Raw genomic sequence first — 23,600 nt, 5'->3', positions numbered from 1 at the left:
GATATCTCTGAACTAGAAATGAGTATCACCAATAATCACTAAAACTTGACTAAATACTCATCAAATAGAACCTGTTTGAAGCAAACAGAACTAAAGTTTACATCAAAACAGCTGCTGTGCAAAATTGGGAGTTTACATATCCTGCCCTACAATTGAATGGCCTTTCCAGATACACTTTTCTTCCTACACTGTTCACAACAAACAGCAGGCTGACAAAGTTGTGGACTGTCAAACTTCAAGAACCCTGGATACAAATTGTTAATGTTGAACCCTATAAACCCAAGTGAGTGAGAATCTGTAATCCACTGATTTTTAATGTTACGCTACATATCTTGGGCTGGTGATAATCTTCGATACCCTGAGGTCACATAATCATTCTACAATAATGCAGTCTAATGAAAGAGAACATTAACAAGGAAACAATCACCCAAACCTGCATTTCCATTGGCAAACACATACCAAACTATTGACACAAGTTTTAAGACAAGAATTGGTGAACAAGAGCCCAAAGCTCACAAACGGCACCCATCACTCTTAATTAAGCCAATAAAAAACTATAATACACATTTACAATCTTGAGAATTTGGCTTTAAACCACGCTACCAAAGCAAACATAGTTGGACTAAACGGTTAGGAACATCAGCATACGTTCAATTGAACTGCATTGTGCTTGTGGATGATTATCGCGTTAAGTAAATCAAATCTGAGAAGAAAAGAAAAAAAACGAGAGAAGAAACGCATTAGTGTCACCCAAACCTGCATTTCCATTGGCAAACACATACCAAACTATTGACACAAGTTTTAAGACAAGAATTGGTGAACAAGAGCCCAAAGCTCACAAACAGCACCCATCACTCTTAATTAGATAACTATGTATGTAACTATGTATATTTGTATTATCATCATAAAATTCTAGAACAGATTATCATGTTGAATGGGCATATTTCAAATACTTACATGGATGTTGATGAGTTAGTAAGTAAGCTAGGGAAATCGTAAGAGTCTATACGTCAGGCTAGTCATAAAATTTCCCTAGTAGCACCACATTATATTTCTCAATGTTGCATTTCCGGCTCATAGACTTAATAACCTGATAAAACATTTTATACCTTAAATTTATACTGTAATGTTGTACATGTCTAATATTTGTTAAAACTGAGGTTGAAAGTAGCCTTAGAGGGATCATTCTTTTCACTAAAAGTGGTACTTCATGTGTATAAGATTTGGAACAAGTTTTATTAGGAGGTGTTTTATGCGAATTGGGAGTTCTTTTTACATACAATTTATTTCTTTTTTCTTGTTTGGAATATTGTAAGTTTGGATCAGGTGGACATGCTTATGTATATCTTTGCTACGGCATGCATAACATGCTAAATGTTGTAGCTGACAAAGAAGGAATTGGCTCGGCAGTGTTGATCCGTTCTTGTGCTCCTGTCACAGGTAATGATCTATTTTTATTTTAGCAACTGTAGCATAAAAATTGCTTGTTTACTTAACAATCACATTTTTCTTTGGTCCTTAAGTAATAATCAAAAGAATTTACTGAACCACATTAGAGTAAAATGTATTGCTTAAGATCTAGGTAGAAAGGAAGAAAAGATCAAGACAGACTCTGACGTTTTAGCCCAACAAACTAATCTTTAATTTTTGGAAACGAAATTGGATTTCTTACATTTATGTGAGATATGTGAGAACCTCCACTATCTGTACCCTATGTTACAAAATTGATTTAGGGCTTAAGGCCTCTTTCTTTGTTTACTGTGATGTACACTGCTGTCTGATTGATATGAGTTAACAGGGCTTGAAACTATCAAACAGCGTCGAGGTTTGGATACCGATAAGCCCGTTCTTCTTACTGGGCCTGGCAAGGTCAGTCTCCATTGCCTTTCACAGCTCTCATAGAAGTTGATTCAATACATTCACTGATGGATAGATTAATTTGAGTTGTGTTTTATCTTGACTGTGTCAAAATGAAAAATTAAGATATAAGGAAAACAGATCAAATGGTGACATGGGTTAAAAGTTACCCATATATCATTTAAACTCTTGCATCCTTTTTATTACTCGTATAAGATTCACGTTACTTCCAAGTATTTAAAAAGAATGGAGAATAAAATATTGCAGACATGTGGATTAACTCTACCAGGCATGTCTCAACCATTCTATAGATAACCTGTTTCAACCAACATATGATGGCATGCTGCCCTGCCTGCCCTCCCGCCCATCTTTTGCCACTTCTACAGTACAGGTTATGTTTTGAAAAGTAATATTTACATTGGATAACATCACTTAGGTGGGCCAAGCACTAGGGATTTCAAAAGACTGGTCTAACCATGCTCTGTTCACTCCTGGTAATGACTGATCATACATCTTTTTTTCTTTCTGTTCTCATTTCTTGATGAAATTTAACAAGTGTTAATTGAAATCTGGTCTTATAGGTGGCTTGGAGCTGTTAGACGGGCCAGAAGTGAACGAAATAGTAGTGGGTCCACGCGTTGGCATAGATTATGCTTTGCCTGAAGATGTTAGTGCCTTATGGAGGTTTGCAATTTCAGGTAGCCCTTGGATAAGTGCTCCTAAAAACACCCTCAAGGCACCTTAATTTTCAAATCATGGACATGACTGATGGGAAGGAGTTTTTTTTTTTGTTTTTGGTTGACAATCTTATTGTTGTATATGGTGTTTCTTTGTGTGGTCTTGAACCACAGAGACATTGTACATATAGAAAAGGGTTTTTGTAAACTAATGGAATTTAGCTTTTACTACATTATGCAAATGCTTTACCATGAATTCATGGCTACTGGATCGATATTATGCTGCATCTAAGTAGGGCATATATCTGAACTACTAAGCCACAGTAATATTATTTCTGTTTGCAAAGCTCTATCCATATACAACCAAGTTGTCCTCCGTTCTACATTTTTATTAAGTGACTGGGTTGGATAAAATATCAAACATGTTTGGGTAAAAGTTACTTTGGGATAGGTTAACCCAAAATACTTTTGCCGAATTTTACTAAAACACATCCTAAAAAATTAACTGTCTGGATTTTATTACAGATATCATTTCTGTAGTTTGATGATATCATCGAAATCTTAGATATAAATTGCTTGTTATGGTATTCAGCCAAAAATTAATTCTTGAATAAATCATATAATAAGACTGTAATCTTTAAGAAATAGATTGATGTGACTTTCATAAAACCCTCCCAAAATATCCAAACCAATGAACTTTTAAGATCAATTAATATTTTAGGTTTTTTTTTTTAAAAATTTTCAATCCCGTTGATACAAACCAAACGTATCTCCTCGTCCATATGCACCCTTAAAAAGTCATATGTGGACATGAAGAAGTGTTATCTGATAGTTTATATAATGTCAAAAATCTACTCCTTGTACCATCCACTCAAATTCAATCAAGTAACATTTTTAACCCTCTTTTGGTTGCAGAATTTCCTTTCAACGATAATATTGTCTCAAATTAAAACCCGTATAAACAATCTTCTTGATGGAAGTAATTCTTGGTGCATTTGTTACTGTGTTGTTTGAAAAGCTGGCATCTGCTGACTTGATCAGGCTAGCTCGATCAGCAGGTATCTATTCTGAACTCAACAAATGGAACGGTAAATTGTTGCAGATCCAAGCTGTCCTTGTTGATGCAGGCCACAAGCACTTAAGACAGACATCTGTTCAGTTGTGGCTTAACAAGCTCCAACATTTGGCCTATGAAATTGATGATGTACTCGATGACTTGAGCACTGAAGCTGCACGACGCCAGATGAATGAAGCCAGTACCTGCACTACTAAGGTATTGAACATCATTCCAACCAAAGTTCATGCTTTTAAATATGGCCGTAAGATGGCTTTTAAGCTGGATGAGATTACATCCAAAATGCATGCTCTTGTTGAGGAGAAAAATATGTTGGGTTTGATTGATAATGTTCAGAGATCAGATAGAAAACGAACTGAAGAAACTTCACTGGTTGATATACCCAGTGTAGTGGGTCGGGAAGGGGATAAAGAGCTATTGCTGGGGAGTCTGTTTGGAAACGAATCATGTAGTCGAAACTTCAATGTCGTGTCCATAGTTGGGCTGGGTGGGATTGGCAAAACTACTCTTGCTCAAGTTTTGTACAATGAAAAGAAAGTGAAAGATCACTTTGAACTTAAGTCATGGGTTTGTGTTTCTGATGAGTTCAATGTGTTTAGTATTAGTATGGCTATTTTTATAGATGTTGGTGGGGTAGTCACGACTTTTAAATCTCTAAATCAGCTTCAAGTGGCGCTTTCAGAAAAACTCTCCAATAAAAGGTTCCTGCTCGTTCTAGACGATGTCTGGAATGAAGACAAAACTCAGTGGGAACTCCTCCAACGCCCTTTTTGTGTTGGGGCACCTGGAAGTAAAATTATTGTCACAACACGGAAGAATAAGGTTGCAACAGTTGTAGACTCCACTCAAGCTTACCCTTTAGAGATTTTGTCAAGTGAGAAAGCTTTATGTTTGCTTGCTCAAAATGCCTTCGGTGAACTGAACTTTGATTTACATCCAACATTTAAATTGCATGGTGAAGGTATCGTGAATAAATGTGGAAGACTGCCTTTGGCTTTAATAACAATTGGAAGGGTGTTGAGATCAAAAACAAACTATGAAGAATGGGAGGACTTGTTGAATTGTGAGATTTGGAATATACTCAATGAAGGTAATATTCTTCCGGCCCTAAGGCTAAGCTACTATGATCTCCCTCCACATCTGAAGCAAATGTTTGCTTATTGCTGCTTATTCCCCAAAGATTACATGTTTGACACGGATGAACTTGTCCTGCTTTGGATGGCAGAAGGGTTCTTGCACAAGTCAAATGGTGACATTTCAATGGAGAAGTATGGCCATCAGTGCTTTAGAGAGCTAGAGTCAAGGTCGTTTTTCCAGCATTCAACTAGTGATAAATCACGATACACAATGCATGACCTCATTAGTGACTTGGCAATGAATGTTGCTGGAGAGTTTTTTTATATTTTAGGTGATAAGATGGACGTTGACGACGGAATGGAAGTTTTGGAGAAGTTCCACCACTTTTCTTTTGTTCGTCAACGATATGGACTATACAAAACGTTCAAGGCATTACAGAGGGCTCAACGCTTGAGAACATTCTTAGCAATGTCGGTTGAGACTGCTGGTTGGCAGGCTTTCTTCATATCCAACAAGGTTCTCATTGAAATACTTCCGAGGCTATCATTCTTAAGGGTGCTAAGCCTAGCTAAGTATGAAATCAGTGAGGTACCACAGTCTATTGGCGGTCTCAGACATTTGCGGTACCTCAATTTTTCTGATACTGCCATCACATGTTTACCTGAACAAGTCGGTGATGACCTGTACAATCTACAGAGCTTGTTGCTTTCTGGTTGTACAAAGTTATTAAGGCTACCAAACAGTCTCGTAAAGCTTATAAACCTTCGGCACCTCAATTCTTCTAGAACTGGCATCACATATTTACCGGAACAAGTCGGTAACTTGTACAATCTACAGAGCTTGTTACTTTCTGGTTGTCAACGGTTGTCTAGCTTGCCAGACAGTCTCATAAAGCTTATAAACCTGCAACATCTTGAGATCACAGATACTCCAAGGTTGAAAGAGTTGCCCATGGGGATTGTTGGATTGACCGGTCTACGAACTCTATCCAAAGTTATTATTGGAGATGCTAATGGGTTCAAAATATCCCATCTTAAGGACCTACATCATCTTCAATGCCGGCTTACCATTGAAGGACTGCATAAAGTGACAAATTCAACTGATGCAAAGGCTGCCAACTTACAGCAAAAGAAGGGTATTTGTGATTTGGAGATGGACTGGAGTGACGTCTTTGATGATTCCCGGAATGAGTTGATTGAGTCGGAAGTGCTTGAAGAACTAAAACCTTTTAAGAAGTCGACCAACATCAAGATATCGAACTACATGGGAACAAAATTTCCTAGTTGGCTTGGGGATCCTACATATGATTGCTTAACCCAGATTACGTTACGTGGCTGTAGAAATTGTATTTGCTTACCAACACTTGGACATCTACCATCACTTCAAAAGCTGTTTGTTGAAAGCATGAATGGTTTCAAGAAGGCGGGTTCAGAATTTCTTGGAGCTGTAAATGGTAATGCATTTCCATCACTTGAAATTTTGGAATTTAAGGATATGGAGATTTGGGAGGAATGGTCAACTATAAATGTTGGTGGCAAAGATAGAACTGCCACATCATTTCCTTGTCTTAGTGAGATTTCTATTATAAATTGTCCAAAACTGGGTGTATTGGAAATTGAGCCAATACATTTACTTCGGGTTTTATATGTAGAAAGATGTTCAGCAGTGGTGTTAAGAAGCATGATCGGTGTGTCCTCAACAATTACTAGATTGACAGTGAAAGAAGTTAATGGACTTACTACCCATCTAGATGGAGAAGTATTAGAGCATCTGAGGGCAATTGAATATCTAAAGATTTCAGGGTGCGACGAACTCACATACTTGTGGGAATCAGAAGTTGAAGCATGCAAAATTCTTGTGAATTTACAGGAGTTAGAAGTAGAAGGGTGTAAGAACTTGGTAAGATTGGGAGAGGAAAAGGTGAATATGGTTATTCACATGGAATCTCTTAGAAATGCATGTCTAAGTAATTGTAACAGATTGGAGAGTTACCATTGTGGTTCGCATAGTATTGAGAGGCTGGAGATATTAGGTTGTGGTTCTATAAAATCGTTGACCTTTCCAGTAGTGGATGATCATGACGTGCCATTCACTATTAACAGTCTTGGAATTTGGAAATGTAAGGATGTAGAGGGGAATTGGCTTCTCAGTAAGTTCTTGTCATCACTTACATCTCTTACCATTTCGCGATTGTCAAATCTAAGGTTGTTACCTGAAGGGTACTTACTTCATCTCAAGCACTTGAGAATTATGAAATGTGAAAACATAGAATCCATTCCAGAGAAAGGTTATGGTTTTCTTCCCCATCTTTGCCTGAGATCTCTTTGGATCATTGGGTGCAAGAACATAAACGCATTTCCACATGAGCAATTGCAACGGCTCACATCTTTGGAAGACATGTATATAGAGGATTGTCCAAGCATGGACAACTCCTTTCCTTGTGGTTTATGGCCTCCTAATTTAAAAATGTTAACAATAGGGGGATTAAAGAGTCGGATGTCAGAGTGGGGCCGGATGCAGAATTTCCCAAACTCACTTGTTCAATTATGGTTACATGGTGAAAATTCAGGAGTGGTTTCATTTGCAAATGCAGAAGATAAAAGCACCTGCAATACTACTTCCTCATCCTCATGTTCTTTCTTACTTCCATCATCTCTAACTTCTCTATTCATGAGAAATTTTAAGGAATTGGAAACAGTTTCAAAAGGAATGCAACACCTCACCTCCCTTGGTCATCTTTTTATCGATAACTGCCGGAAGCTAAGAGATCTGCCAGAGACACTACTCCCTTCTCTTTCATGTTTGGAAGTGTATTCTCTTTCTAGTGAACTGAGAAAAAAGTGTAGTGGTGATGCAAGAAGAAGAAAAGGGAAGTACTGGCCTATCATCTCCCAAATTCCTGATCATTATATCGGCTTATATCAAAATCAAAAGTGATGGGGGATGGTAGGTTGTTGTTGGTTTTGAGGTGGGATGAGTGATGACGGTGGGGGGTTGATAGTAGTTGACGGTTGGAGCAAGCATAACGATTTTCTTTTCATGGGAAAAACAGAATAGTAATACTCTCTATTAATTAGTGGCTTTTGATTTTCTTGTTCTTTTTGTTTTTATATATGTATGTATGACTCAATCTGGGGTTTGCTTTTACTGAGTTTTCATTGTTTCTTCTTTTTTGTTTATGGGGTTTGGATTTACAAATAATTTGGAAAAGAAAATTCAAACAGTTGAAACCCAAATATTTAAAATATATTTCTTCCTTAGTAGCTTTGACAACATTCATAATCCTAACTGGGATTTTTTTTTACTAAAAGTTGTACTCCAATACTCCATGGGCATAAGATTTGGAACAAGTTTCATTATGAGTTGTTTTATGTGAATTGGGAGTTTTTTGTTAATAAATATTTTTTTCCCCTCCCTTGTTTGAAATATTTAATAGTTTGGACCGGATGGACATACTTATGTATATCTTTGCTATGGCATGCATAACATGCTAAATGTTGTAGCCAATAAAGAAGGAATTGGGTCGACTGTTTTGATTCGTTCTTTTGCTCCCATCACATGTTTCTTTGGTCTTTTAAGTAATAGTCAAGAATTTGTTGAACCACATTAGAGAAATATGTATTGGTTAAAATCTTGCTAGAAAGGAAGAAAAGGTCAAGACAGACTCTGACTTTGAAGGCCAACAAACTAGTCTTTAACTTTGGAAACGAAATTAAATTACTTATATTTATGTGGGATCTTTGAGAATCTCTTACTCTCCCAATGTTACATATTTGAAAAATGTCAGGTGATTAATTTCTAACTGAACCTGAATCAAGTTCAAGTCCAAAAAGTAATAGTAACAAGTTTGACCTCAGCAAGGCGGCCTCTTTCTTTGTTTAATGTGATGTATGCTGCTGTCTGATTGATATGAACTAACAAGGTTGGAAACTATCAAATAGCGCCGATGTTTGGATACCGATAAGCCCGTTCTTCTGACCAGGCCTGGCAAGGTCAGTCTCCATTCTCATAGAAGTTGATTTAACACATTCAATGTTGGATAGATTGAATTGAGTTGTGTTTTATCTTGAATGTGTCAAATTAAAAAGTTAAGAACTTAAGATATAAAAAAACAGATCAAATGGGTTAAAAGTTGCCCATATATTATTTTTTTTAACTCTTATGCATCATTCTTATAAAAAGATTCACATTACTTATCTATTAAATATTTTAAAATATGGAGAATAATGTATTGAAGACATGTGGTTCAACTCAACTGGGCTTGTCTCAGCCATTATGTAGATAACCTGTTTGACCCACCCATGTTGCCCAGCCTGCTTATCTTTGCCATTTCTACAGTACAGATTATGCTTTGAAAAGTAATATTTACAGTGGATAACATCATACTCTGTTCACTTCTGGTAATGACTGATCATACATCTTGTTTTCTTTCTGTTTTCATATCTTGATGAAATTTAACAAGTGCTTAATTGGGATCTGGTCTTATAGGTGGCTTGGAGCTGTTAGACGGGCCAGAAGTGAAAGAAATAGTAGTGGGTCCACGCGTTGGCATCGATTATGATTTGCTTGAACATGTTAGTGCCTTATGGAGGTTTGAAATTTCAGATATCCCTTGGATAAGTGCTCCTAAAAACACCCTCAAGGCACCTTAATTTTCAAATCATGGACATGACTGATGGAAGGAGTTTTTTTTTTTTTTCGGTTGACAATCTTATTGTTGCATATTTTGTTTTTTGTGTGGGTCTTGAACCACAAGGCAGTGTACATACTGAAAAGGGTTGAAGTAAACTAATGGAATTTAGCTTTTACTGCATTATGCAAGTGCTTTACCATGAATTCGTGGCTACTGGATCGATATTATGCTGCATCTGAGTAGGGCGTTCATCTGAACTACTGAGCCACAGTAATATTATTTCTGTATTCAAAATGTCTGGATCATCATAGTATGCATTAGATGACCGGATGACACTCTCTAATATACCAGCAAGTTGAAACGAGCTGGATAGAATTAACATGCTCAGAAAGCTCGGACCATTAAGTACTAGCCCAACAAGAGAGATCGTTCAATAGCAAGACAATGCTCCTTAAACCTGTTCTGATTGTAAACAACATCCATTAAATGCTTATTAACTTTTTTTCCTGCTTTGCTGACTAAGGACTCAAATGCATCGGTTCCCCTATATCTAGGCCCCCCTCTCCTAGTCGTGGACCATTAAGTACTATGGACAAGTCTAAGTCTCCTCCTTGTTACATCCACACAAATTCAATCAATTAACTTTCCTTTCCATCTACCCAAATTTCCATCTCCCATAATATTATCTCAAATCAAAACTCATAACAATCAAACAATCTTTTTCCCTTTTCGATGGAAGTGGTTCTTGGTGCCTTTGTTACTGTGTTATTTGAGAAGCTGGCATCTGCTGACTTGATGAGGCTTGCTCGATCAGCAGGTATATATTCTGAGCTCAACAAATGGAACGACAAATTGTTGCAGATCCAAGCTGTCCTTGTTGATGCAGGCCACAAGCACTTAAGACAGACATCTGTTCAGTCGTGGCTTAACAAGCTCCAACATTTGGCCTATGACATTGATGATGTACTCGATGACTTGAGCACTGAAGCTGCACAACGCCAGATGAATGAAGCCAGTACCTGCACTAGTAAGGTATTGAAAATCATTCCAACCAAAATTCATGCTTTTAAATATGGTCGTAAGAATCGTTCCAAGCTAGATGATATTACATCCAAATTGCATGCTCTTGTTGAGGAGAAAAATATGTTGGGTTTGATTGATAATGTTGGAAGGTCAAATAGATCAAGTAAACGACTAGAAGAAACTTCTCTGGTTGATGTATCTAAGATTGTGGGTAGGGATGGCGATAAGGAGGCATTGATCGGGAAGCTGTTGGGCAATGAACCATGTAGTCAAAACTTCAGCGTCGTGTCAATAGTTGGTATGGGTGGGGTAGGCAAAACCACGCTTGCACAAGTTTTGTACAATGATCAAAAAGTAAAGGATCACTTTGAACTTATGTCATGGTATTGTATCTCTGATGAGTTCGATGTATTTAAAATTTGCAAGGCTATTTTCGAAGATGTGGGTGGAAATGACAAAAAATTTGAGACTTTAAATCAGCTGCAGGTAGCTCTCACAGAAAAACTCTCAAAGAAAAGGTTCCTAATTGTACTAGACGATGTTTGGAGTGAAAACTATAATGAGTGGGAACTCTTGCAACGTCCTTTTTCCGTAGCGGCACCTGGAAGTAAAGTTATTGTAACAACACGTAAGACCACAGCTGCACCGGTGAGGGACTCCATTCAAGCTTATCCTTTGGAAGTTTTGCCAAGCGTAGAAGCTCTATCTTTGTTTGCTCAACATGCATTGGGCAAACAAAACTTTGATTCACATCCGACACTTAAGTTGTATGGAGAAGGTATCGTGAAGAAATGTGGCCGATTACCTTTGGCTTTGATAACACTTGGAAGGGTGTTAAGAACAAAAACACTTGATGAAGAATGGGAGGAGTTGTTGAATAGTGAGATATGGAACTTACCGAATGAAGGTAGTAATATTCTTCCGGCCCTAAGGCTCAGCTACTATGATCTCCCTCCACATTTGAAGCAAATGTTTGCTTATTGCTGCTTATTCCCCAAAGATTACATGTTTTACATGGATGAACTAGTCCTACTTTGGATGGCAGAAGGGTTCTTGCACAAGTCAAATGGCAACATGTCAATGGAGAAGTTTGGCCATCAATGTTTTAGAGAGCTGGAGTCAAGGTCGTTTTTCCAGCATTCCACTAGTGATAAATCACTATACACAATGCATGACCTCATTAGCGACATGGCAATGAATGTTGCTGGAGAGTTTTTTTATATGTTAGGTGATAAGATGGGCGTTGATGAAGAAAGGGAAGTTTTGGAGAGGTCACACCACTTTTCATTTGTTCGCCAAGAATATGGACTATACAAAACGTTCAAGTCATTACATAGGGCTCAACGCTTAAGAACATTCTTACCAGTGTCGGTATGGACAGATAGATGGGGAACTTTCTACTTATCAAGCAAGGTGCTTACAGAAATACTTCCCCAACTACAGTATCTAAGGGTGCTAAGCCTATCTAATTATCAAATGACAGTGGTACCACAGTCAATTGGCAGTCTCAAACATTTGCGATACCTTAATTTTTCTAACACTGACATCACATGTGTACCTGAAGAAGTGGGTAACTTGTACAATCTACAGAGCTTGTTGCTTTCTGGTTGTGAGCAGTTATCTAGTTTGCCAAACAGTCTTACAAAACTGATAAACCTGCGACATCTTTACATCACTGATACTCCAAGTTTGGAAGATTTGCCCATGGGGATTGGTCGGTTAACTGGTCTACAAACTCTATCCAAAGTTATTATAGGAGATGCTAATGGGTTCAAAATATCCTATCTTAAGGACCTACCACATCTTCAAGGGCGGCTTACCATTGAAGGACTCCAAAAAGTGACAAATTCAACCTACGCCAAAGAAGCCAACTTACAACAAAAGAAGGGTCTTCATGATTTGGAGATGGAATGGAGTGACGTCCTTGATAATTCTCGGAATGAGTTGATTGAGTCTGAAGTGATTGAGGGACTAAGGCCTTTTGAGAAGTTGACCAACATCAAGATAAGTAACTACATGGGAACAAAGTTTCCTAGTTGGCTTGGGGATCCCACATATGATTGCTTAACTCGGATTACGTTACATGGCTGTAGAAGTTGTACAATGTTACCAACACTTGAACATCTACCGTCACTTCAAAAGCTGTTTGTAGAAAGCATGAATGGGCTGAAGAGGGTGGGTTCAGAGTTACTTGGAACTGCAAATGGTAATGCATTTCCTTCGCTTGAAGTTTTGGAATTCAAGGATATGGAGGGTTGGGAAGAATGGTCAACTATTAATGGTGGTGGCAAAGATGGAACTGATGCACCGTTTCCTTGTCTTAGTGAAATTTCTTTCATAAACTGTCCGAAACTGGGTGTATTGACAATTGAGCCAATACATTCACTTCGGGTTGTACATGTAGAACGATGTTCAGCAGTGGTGTTAAGAAGCATGATTGACGTCTCTTCAACAATTACTAGATTGACAGTGGAGGAAGTTAATGGACTTCCTACTCTGCTAGATGGAGATTTTTTGGAGCATCTTAAGGCTGTTGAATATCTAAAGATTTCAGGTTGTGATGAACTCACATACTTGTGGGAATCAGAAGAGGAGGCATGCAAGATTCTTGTTGATTTACAGGAGTTGGAAGTAGAAAAGTGTAAGAACTTGGTGAGATTGGGAGAGAAAAAGGATAATTTGGGGATTAGCATGGAATCTCTTAAAAAAGTAAATCTTAATAATTGTGAGAGATTGAAGAGCTACCATTGTGGTTCAGATAGTAGTATGGAGAGGCTGTGGATATGGGGGTGTGATTCAGTGACATCATTGACTTTCCCAGCAGTGTACTTGCCATCACCCACTTTTAACAGTCTTGGAATTTGGGGATGTAAGACTGTGGAGGTGAATTGGCTTGGGAGCAACTTTTTGTCATCACTTACATCGCTTGTTTTACATAAAATTCCAAATCTGAGGTGGTTACCAGAAGGAGGATGCTTAGCTCATCTTACAGAATTGAGTATTTATGGATGTGAAAACATAGAATCCATTCCAAAGAAAGGTTATGGTTTTCTTCCCCATCTGTGCCTGAGATCTCTTTCGATCCTTTGGTGTGAGAATATGAAGTCATTTCCACATGAGCAGTTGCCAAGTCTCACATCATTGGAAGAGATGTGGATAGCGGGTTGTCCAAGCATGGACGCCTCGTTTCCTGGTGGTTTGTGGCCTCCTAATTTAAGATACTTAATGATAGGAGGATTAAAGAAGGCGATGTCAAAGTGGGGCCGGATGCAGAAATTCCCAAACTCACTTGTTCAATTATGGTTACATGGTGAAAATTCAGGAGTGGTTTCATTTGCAAATGAACAAGATAGCAATACTACTACTTCTACATCATCATCATGTTCTTTCTTACTTCCATCATTTCTAACTAAACTAGTCCTCAATAATTTTGAGGAACTGGAAACAGTTTCAAAAGGAATGCAACACCTCACCTCCCTTGAACTTCTTTCTATCTCCAATTGCCGGAAGCTAAGAGATCTGCCAGAGACACTCCTCCCTTCTCTTTCAAGTTTGTGGGTGTGTGACGTTTCCCAGGAACTGAGAAAAAAGTGTAGTAAAAAAAGAAAAGGAAAGTATTGGCCCATCATCTCCCAAATCCCTCGTCATTCTATCGGCCGATAAAAAAAATAATACGGAGTCATAATAATGAACGAATGAAGAGCGGAGTTGGAATGGATGATGGTTGGTGATCGGTTATTGATTTTTGAGTGGAGGTGGGTGGTGGCCAATCAAGGTTTTATTTTCATTTGGAAAATTCAATTCAAAATACCTAATAATAACACTCCATTATTATTAGTTGCTCTTTTTTTTATTTATACTAGAGTGAAGGCCTGTGCGTTGCACGGCTGGGCTTCACGGGTTGTTTTGTACGTTTGTAAGATTGTCTTATTTTGAGGTTTTTTATTGTTTAGTTCGAGTTTAATGTCTGTGTGATCACCATTAGTATATGACGGTTTAGAATGTGAAAGGTTAGCATTTACTCTACGTTTGGATGTTATTAATTGTTGAATGATCACCATTAGTATATGACGGTTTAGAATGTGAAAGGTTAGCATTAACTCTAAGTTTGTATTCCTATAAGTACTGAGTTGGGTTGGTTTTTTTTTCGTAAACAGGTTCTTCAAAAATGTCAAGTTTACCTAAAAAGTTGTTTGTAAGGTTAAGTGGGGAAGTATATTTGATTAATGGGTCCGAAAGTTGGTATTTTGTGGTGGTTCATTATAGAGAGTTTAGAGCGTATCTGTGTTGGATGGACAGATGGTAAGAAGTCTGAGCATAATGTGGAGGAAGTGGTATTGTTGGATAATATTGAATGGATGGAAGAGTTAGTGCAAGTTGTACCGGATAATCTCTATTCTAGTAGTTTTTTTAGGGCTTTTGTACGTATATTCAGGAAAGGGTTGTTGTCTTAAAGGAAGATAAAATTACTGTGTCTGGTAGTTGATGCAGCTGAGAAGGCAAAGGTAGAAGAAGAGGTTGTTTCGGGTTCAGAGACGGTTGTTGATGATAATAGTAGTGGAAATTAATGATTTTGTTTTCAAACTTTTGGACGGTTGGTCTGGTGAACGCTCTGTTTTTGCACTCACCGGTTGTTGGAGGTCAAAAGGATCAAGACTTGTATAACTTTTAGCCACCAAAAACTTATTATTGTGACAACAACGGACCAAAGTAAAACTTATTTCCCTGCCGATAACAAAAACCCAAAGCAAGTCTTAAAGAAACAGTAAAATATGTTGAAACATTTGGGATGAAAACTGATATGTGTCACACTAAAGGGGATTGTTTGGCATACTTGATTAAATTGCATTGAGTATCATGGATTTCTTAGTACTAATATATTGCAATACATATGTTGTTCCAAAAAAAATACATATAAGGTAACACGAAAGATAAACATTAAAAACGAAAAAGCTAACACAAATCATACCTCAAGCTTACGAATTGCTACCAATAGATTACAATACATTGAGCTCGTCATTCATAAATCAACAAATTAGAAATAATTATTAATCAACCTTGACTATACCTTGCTATATTCTGGAATTGACTTGGTAGCTTTGTAGATCTGCTCCCAATGAAAATTCAGCCATGATTAAGTGTTTTAATCAGCAAGGTCATGAGATGGTAACTGTGAAGCATAGCATACTCGATCCATTATATATGGTTGGCCAGCCTCAAGCTGCACAAAACACACATCACATACTCGTTTTGTGTCTGTAAGACAAAACTTTATAGGCAGCAAGCTTCATAATCAAGCTTACTTAGCACCCTACTTGAAGCATGACTAAACCAAATGTAACTATTCTTTCCAGATGCCCAATAAATCATTTTGATCATCATATCACCAAATTAGTTCCATTTTAAACTTTATTCTGCGTCGCGTTAACTACAAAGGATTCAATAGAAATGTCAACTTAATCATTCTTCTTAGCTCTAATATCAACTACACTAACAACGTTGAAATTTAACCAATGCTTAACCTAAAAAAAACCCACATCAAGATTAAAGATTATTACCTGACCAAAATAATTCCTAGATTTACATTAGCTCCATTATCAAGCAACAATGCACCAACCTACAAATTACCCACAACCCATAAATCATTGAACTTTATGACAAAAAAGAAAGCTATGTAAAATATAAAATAGTGTAATTTAATTATCAGATATATACATATATTGAAAAAAGATAAAACTATATATATATACACATCATTATGGCTTTAAGAGCTGCAAAATGAAGAAGTGAATTAAGCCCACCAAAAGTTGGATATTTAGCTAATCATTAATTACCATCAAGCAACAAAAGAACATCGAGCAAGAAGGAAAGCATTTTCGCCATCTGAAACAAAAGAACATATTTCACCAAATCTATCAACCTCACTTCAAGAAAGCTCGATATTGCACGACAAACCTGATAATCATGTCGATTATGCCCTGCAATTGGGGTGCAAACCAAACCAGCCTTTCTTTGAAAGCCGGTAAAGCAACTGCAACATGTCTTGGGACCCACAACCTCCAAAGCAACTAATCGAATATGATAGCTAGCTCGCCCTACATGTTCAATTCTCTTTCTTAATGATTTTCAAACTCTAAATCGATTAGTCTAAAGGAACAATTATCCGGAATCAGAAACAATAATTGCATCAAACTAAATCAATGGAGTGTGCGACTAATTAATGATATTAGAATCTTATTAGACATTTTAAGTTATATCATGATTGCCATATAATCATCTTAAAGAGCCTGAAGACAAACAATAACAGGAATCAGGAAACTAAATGATAAATTGGTAACCAAGGTGTGTTTGAAAATTCTAATAAAAACCTAACCTTAATATTGTTTTTAGATATTCAGATTTACGATAAATTCAATCTTTATGTCCTGCAACAAAAATTCCAAAAAAGTGAATTAAAAGATGACGAATCAACGAATGAAAGGAGAGTAATTAAGAGAAACTAAAAAGAATCGAGAGAAATAAAAAAGAAAATGTTAGATATCAAATAGATACAGAGGACGATTTGTATTTCTATTTGATCCATCATAATACCCTTTAAGCAGCGTGGTTTGGATCAGTGATAAACACCCTGACCCCTGGAGACAGAGGTCAAAGGTTCAATCTCATCCCACGCAAAGGCCGGAGGTCCTTTTCTATCATTTAGGTAGAAACTGAAAGCAGCCTCTCTACCTTGGTAGGGGTAAGGTTTGCCTACATCTTAACCTCCCCCATACACCGTCGAGGTATTGGGGCTCAAAATCCGCGGAAGGCGGCACTGAGCAGTTACTTCTACTTCCATCATAATACCCTTTATTTATTATCCTTGAAACCATATGTCAAAATCAGTCGGCAAGAGAAAACGAAGATTACCTCAATAAATCAACAATAGATATAAAGAAAAAAATATCACAAATTAAAACTACAAAGATAAGCATAAGATCGAAAATAAAGAAAATGCATACATACATTCATGATACAGTGGCATGAAAATGATGTAAACAGATCCTGATCAATAACGATATGAAGATTCACCTGCAATTAACATCAACCCAATTGTAAAACTAATCATAAAAAACACTAATTAAACTAATAGAAATCAACACTACACAAAATTATGTTTACAAATATGAAACTATCTAGTTAGTGAAATACGAATGCAAAAACAGAAGAGAGTGTGATAAGAAAACTAAAAGAAGATGGCGTTCAACAAGAAAATCATTAAATTCATATTACATTATTACCTTACTTAATGTTGCATCTTAACACATCTCCTTTGTCCTTCAAACGTCCCTTGGGCTTCCATTCTAAACCGGTTGGACTATGAACACCCAAAAGTTATAATTATTATATTAAGATGATTGAGTTTTATAATAAAACCATAAACAAATTTTGTTTTTTAATAAATCGGCAGCCTGTTTTGATGAAGGAAAGAGAAAAGGAAAGGGTTTTTTGTAATTTTAATCAAGGGATTTTTGGTTTTTTTTTAAAAAAATGGGCAGCCTGTTTGGGTTGGGCACGACTAACACATAAATGAATGGGCTTTGAGCCTTTAACAACACAATCAACGAATTATGAAATAAAGAAAACCATATCAAATAATTAACCCTTATTAAGTATACAACACCATGAACTAATTATTTGATATTATCAAATAATTAACCCTCATTAAGTACCCTAATAAGTACCATCAATGAAACGATAGAAATCGGCAAAATTTCCCACTCTCATGATAGAACTTTTAGATATATATAGATGATTATCTGAATTTGGGTTTCATGTTCTTGCACTTGATTTAGCTTCCAAAATAGCTTCCTTTTTTTCATAAGTTATTCTTAAATTATGTATTGTCAAACATATTTTAATACATCGATTCATGACCATCTATGGACCTATTTCTACAAAACTTGTAATTTTGTGTTTATATACATACTAAAAGTTCATTCTTTCTACAACACTGTTGAAATGACTCGAGCCAGTCACTAGAGGTACGTTAATGATTCCAGACCAGTATGAGTATGAAATCTATGTATTGTAAACATAGCAATATCTTGTGAGTTTCATTTGATGTGACAATGCGATTTTTTTTTATTTTTTTTTTTTGCATACTCTCATCTTGTATCACAGTTCGATGGTAAACAGGTGTTTCTCTTAAAACATCAAACAAAGCCAGTTTAACTTATACAAAACCAGAATCATGTTTCTGATTCGACAGAAGTTTGTTTAGTTTGATATTATGTGAAGTTTGTTCCAAAGTGTATGATGTCGAATTTTGTGCTCAATATAAGCATTCAGTTGATACCAAAGATATCTCTGAACTAGAAATGAGTATCACCAATAATCACTAAAACTTGACTAAATACTCATCAAATAGAACCTGTTTGAAGCAAACAGAACTAAAGTTTACATCAAAACAGCTGCTGTGCAAAATTGGGAGTTTACATATCCTGCCCTACAATTGAATGGCCTTTCCAGATACACTTTTCTTCCTACACTGTTCACAACAAACAGCAGGCTGACAAAGTTGTGGACTGTCAAACTTCAAGAACCCTGTATACAAATTGTTAATGTTGAACCCTATAAACCTAAGTGAGTGAGAATCTGTAATCCACTGATTTTTAATGTTACGCTACATATCTTGGGCTGGTGATAATCTTCGATACCCTGAGGTCACATAATCATTCTACAATAATGCAGTCTAATGAAAGAGAACATTAACAAGGAAACAATCACCCAAACCTGCATTTCCATTGGCAAACACATACCAAACTATTGACACAAGTTTTAACGACAAGAATCGGTGAACAAGAGCCCAAAGCTCACAAACGGCACCCATCACTCTTAATTAAGCCAATAAAAAACTATAATACACATTTACAATCTTGAGAATTTGGCTTTAAACCACGCTACCAAAGCAAACATAGTTGGACTAAACGGTTAGGAACATCAGCATACGTTCAATTGAACTGCATTGTGCTTGTGGAGGATTATCGCGTTAAGTAAATCAAATCTGAAAAGAAAAGGAAAAAAACGAGAGAAGAAACGCATTAGTGTCAAGACAAGGTGTGGTCAGCTTGATAGCGTCTTTAAATGAAATGTAATGAAATTAACCAATGACAAGTTATCTGATATACCTAAGAACAAGAACTGTATAGGTAACGCTACATCAACTGGAGTATGACTTGTCGCACTGCATGTTCTGATGTTGGCCATTTCATCAATGAAACCTTACAGCTACACCAACTGGAGTATGATGGCCACTGCTTGTTGCACTGCATGTTCTGATCAATGAAACCTTACATCCTCCATGACTAAAACATTAGGTTGATTTCATGTGGTAGCTGTTTCAACAGCATTTTGCCGGAGTTTCAACACGAGGAACTTTAAATCACTGTGTTGTTGCACAGGCAATTGAGAAATGAACCCCTCGAAAAGAGCGGAGTACTCCTTTGAGACTGCATCTAGATCCCGTCTTGTATTTCGTAAGAACTCACTAGCACGCTGAAGTATGGCTTCCCCCTCTTCACTAAGCCATAGATCAGAATATGAGCTTCTGTTTTTAGCATTCTTCGGCTGCTTGGTCGTATCTTCCATGGTTCTGCAGATGTCGGTCAACGAGACAGACATAAATTAGTATCTTCCAAGATATAAACTAGAAATCACAAGATGGGTAACGGGGTCATCACAGGTTCAGACTGAAACAGGCTATTTTTAGCAGGAGTCATAACAAAACATGCTGGGTTGGTTGACCCCAAACCTTTCAGATCTGTATTCCAAATCTTTCATAAATAGCATTAGCCAGTGCATTATTTATAATTAGAAAAACACTATTATCATAATAACTATCTGAATATTTGAAAAGGCGATTTTTTAGGTTGTCTGAACTCTGAACTGAGAAAATATTTTTTTCGGGCACTTTCAACACGTTTGCCCCATTTGTCGCATTACACTGTTAGCTATACAAAAAATAATTAAAAAATATCCCTGTTTTGATATAAAACACAATAACCCAGATCAACATATTCTTAAGTAAATTGGATCAAAACCATAGCTGCATTTATTGAGAACATATTAAAGCAAATAAAATTTGATACCTTGCTTGAAAGTCGTAGATTCCTTCATAAAGCCGATCAGCATGACTACGGAACCGCAATATAATGTCAAAGAGCATGAACAGACTTTTGTAAAGAGCCTGAGAACGCTCGCCAAGAAGTGACTTCTCAACAATTGAGTGAAGGTACTTATCATGGGCAGCAAGCAGGTCATCAAAATCTTTTGATGCTTCCATTTCTTCACAAAACTTGGCCCATGACACCTCCAAGACTTCAAACATAATATAATACTGCAAATTTGAGATGAAATGATTCATTTTCCCCCTAAGAATATGGGTTGGCCGTGTTGCCGAATTAAGCGTCTTCTTAAAATCCTTTGGTAGGTTAGTAAAGAAACGAGAAGTGATCGAGTTTGGTTTCATAGTCTTAAAAGCACGGGTAAGTGCATGCTCTACCCTTCTAAGCTTCCACAAAAAATTAAAGATTCTTAGGTACTTTACCATTATAGATTCTGTAAATACAGTATTTAATGGGATTCTTGCATCATAATCCAAAGAAAACACATCCCAACCCCTGTCTCCAATATTATGTGGCATCATTTTAACTCTCAGTCTCTCCAAAATGTCAAGATCATCATATTGTGCATCAGATGACCGGATGGCACTCTCTAATAAACCAGCAAGTTTAAACGAGCTTATAGTATTAGCAGGCTCTGAGAGCTCGGGGCCCACTATATCCATTAAGTACTGCACAAAATCGCCTTTCCCTAGCAAGAGATATCGCTTGATAGCAAGACAATGCTCCTTAAACCTATACTGATTGTAAACAACATCCATTAGATGCTTATCAATTCTTTTTGCTGCTTCAGTGACTAGAGACTCGAGTGCATCGGTTTCACCATACCCAAGACCCCCTCTCCTGGTCGTGGTCCCTGTGGCAGCTGCAGCTTGTGTTGCTGCGTCAGCCCAGCTACGATCGTCACAACAAACTCTAAGGAAATTAATGGATTTCCCTGTTCTGAGTATACGCCTGGCAAGAGATGGAGAGATAAAAGAAGGAATCATTGCTGAGTGAAGTCTATAACCTTCTCTCCAAAGAGATTCTGCTTTCACAGACTGACCCAGAACAAAAAACTCCGAAAATATATCTTCAAGCTCCCCTTCCAAAACCCAACTCCTCACCATCTCAAACAAAGGCGAACAAACTCGACGAAGCAACCCTTTCATAAAGTCATGAAGAAGAGGATCACCATGCTGCGCATGCATATGGATGGCCCCAGCCAGGGCACCGCCCTTTAGACCCCTGCAACTATCCACAAGAACCGCCATTAACCTCATCTTCACCATAGGCTCTGAAAACCACACCAAGAGCCTCCTTAAAGAAAGATAATTTCCTGAACTGACATTTTCCGAAACCAAAGGAATCGGATTCATCGCCTGCGAATGAAGAACCGCCAACAACTTATAATATTCCGACAACTCATCCTGCAACGCTGCACAAAAGGCTTGAGCTACCGTCCCAACATCCTCATCATGAAACCGCTCAATACATTCATTAACATACCCTTTCACTTTCCTAAACAACCAACCAAGCTCACACAACCTCCTAACCATAATCTTCGTCGACTTTGGCACTTTAATCGTATCCGGCAAAACATATCCATCCACACTCTCATCAAACAACACATACTTTCCATCAATCCCTTGACACGCATACAACACGTCTCGCACCAAAACCTCCTCCGTCACAAAATTTTCCTCCTTTACTATAACCGCAAACTCCCTATACGCTACGTCTAACAAATTCTCGGGGTCTCTAGACACTAACAATACTCCACCATTATCCTTACCAACCACATTCTTATCATTATTCTTACTAACCCTAGTTTCGGGCTCGAATAAAGCCGGGAGACCGCCATCGGAATAACTAACGAGGCTCGAATTATACGTAGTTTTACGCTTACGGTCATCGGAAATGATTTTAAGCAAATAAAGTACAGACCACTTATTTGTAACACTTCCAGGACCAATTTTTGAAGTAAATTTAGAATATAGATCCGTAAACAATAAAGCATCAGATAATTTACCTTGTTTAACGAGATTACTTTTGATTGAATGTGCCATGGCGGATTCATCGGCGGCGATTGACGGCGTCATGCGGCTGTCTAGAATCATTTTGGCGTACTTGACATTTTTAGGGTTAGGGTTTGAGGCGGTGGTGGTGGTGGTGGTTTGAAGACGGTGGACTAGTTCGGAAATGAGATCGTCGACGCGGCAGTTGGGCTCCATTGACGGCGGCGATGACGGTGGTTAGTGGTGGTGGTGACTGGTGAGCGAGAGAGATGTGATTTTAAAAAGTTTGTGAGAAATAAACGGATTTTGATTATTTTTTTGGTTTTTTAGGTTTTGATCTAGAGTAAATTAATGAAATGATACCTCACGTTTGCGCCATATTACTGGTTTTATACCTTTCTTTTCGAAATTACGCTGATCATACCCAACGTATGCAAATCTCCACTCGGACCACTGGAGGCTAACGTCGTTAGCTGGCCGTTAAAACCTCCCCCACGTGACTTGCACGTGAGGGGTAAATATGTAATATCGCGTTTCCTAATTACTGAAATGGTAACTAACGTTTGCACGATATTGCTGGTTTCATACCTATATGTTTTTTAATTACTTAAATGGTACCTAATGTTTAGTTATTAATTTATTTTTATTTTTTTAAATTTGTTTTATTTTTCTTTTATAAAAATTCTCCAAAACTTGTTACAATTTAATGAAAATAGTCAGAATACACTTATAATCCACTCAAATATAATACCAAATAGCTATTTCATAACAAAATATAAGTTTTAAAGTTCACGAATAACCAAAAATAGCAATAAAGTATCATAAAATAATTTTAAAAAACATTTGCGAGGAAATTTTTTTTTTTAAAAAAATTCCGGAAATACCGCAATGGTAATACCAGAAATACAAGTCAGTATTTACTGCGACATGAAGCTTAAAGCAATGTTTTAAATACCCGTAAATACCGGCTGATATTTCTGGTATTCCTGGATATTTCTGGTATTACCATTGCGGTATTTCCGAAATTTTTAAAAAAGAAAATTTTATTTTTTTAAAAAATTATTTTTATGATACTTTATTACTATTTTTGGTTATTCG

The 23,600-nt window shown here is 37.1% G+C and overlaps 4 protein-coding genes and 1 long non-coding RNA gene across 6 annotated transcripts; 4 read left to right on the top strand and 1 right to left on the bottom strand.

Moving 5' to 3' along the window:
• Positions 1-408: 408 nt before the first annotated feature.
• Positions 409-22,793, bottom strand: LOC122580967 (gamma-tubulin complex component 3). Of its 2 annotated transcripts, none has more exons than XM_043753114.1 (3): positions 20,473-22,793; positions 19,513-19,976; positions 409-703 (listed from the first exon to the last, which is right to left on the bottom strand). In XM_043753114.1, the coding sequence occupies exons 1-2, from the start codon at positions 22,716-22,718 to the stop codon at positions 19,709-19,711; spliced, it is 2,514 nt and encodes an 837-aa protein (XP_043609049.1). In that variant the 5' UTR covers positions 22,719-22,793; the 3' UTR covers positions 409-703; positions 19,513-19,708. The 2 variants fall into 2 exon arrangements, with proteins under 2 accessions (XP_043609049.1, XP_043609048.1); XM_043753113.1 differs by lacking the exon at positions 409-703 and adding an exon at positions 19,101-19,388.
• On the top strand, positions 958-2,632 carry LOC122581491 (DNA-3-methyladenine glycosylase-like). Its single transcript, XM_043753722.1, has 5 exons — positions 958-975; positions 1,317-1,440; positions 1,799-1,869; positions 2,294-2,351; positions 2,439-2,632. The coding sequence occupies exons 1-5, from the start codon at positions 958-960 to the stop codon at positions 2,600-2,602; spliced, it is 435 nt and encodes a 144-aa protein (XP_043609657.1). The 3' UTR covers positions 2,603-2,632.
• Positions 3,508-7,623, top strand: LOC122581490 (putative disease resistance RPP13-like protein 1). Its single transcript, XM_043753721.1, has one exon. It carries the CDS (start codon positions 3,508-3,510, stop codon positions 7,621-7,623), a length of 4,116 nt encoding a protein of 1,371 aa, XP_043609656.1.
• LOC122580969 lies at positions 8,246-9,499 on the top strand. Its single transcript, XR_006320933.1, has 3 exons — positions 8,246-8,678; positions 9,025-9,086; positions 9,175-9,499. It is a non-coding gene; the product is annotated as an uncharacterized LOC122580969 (long non-coding RNA).
• Positions 9,968-14,368, top strand: LOC122580966 (putative disease resistance protein At3g14460). The gene has a single exon (XM_043753112.1). The coding sequence runs from the start codon at positions 10,052-10,054 to the stop codon at positions 14,003-14,005; it is 3,954 nt and encodes a 1,317-aa protein (XP_043609047.1). The 5' UTR covers positions 9,968-10,051; the 3' UTR covers positions 14,006-14,368.
• Positions 22,794-23,600: the final 807 nt, after the last annotated feature.

The sequence above is a fragment of the Erigeron canadensis genome, chromosome 9, assembly GCF_010389155.1.
Source record: "Erigeron canadensis isolate Cc75 chromosome 9, C_canadensis_v1, whole genome shotgun sequence".
In the NCBI taxonomy this organism is placed as follows: Eukaryota; Viridiplantae; Streptophyta; class Magnoliopsida; order Asterales; family Asteraceae; genus Erigeron; species Erigeron canadensis.
This window is presented reverse-complemented; position numbering and strand designations above follow the sequence as displayed.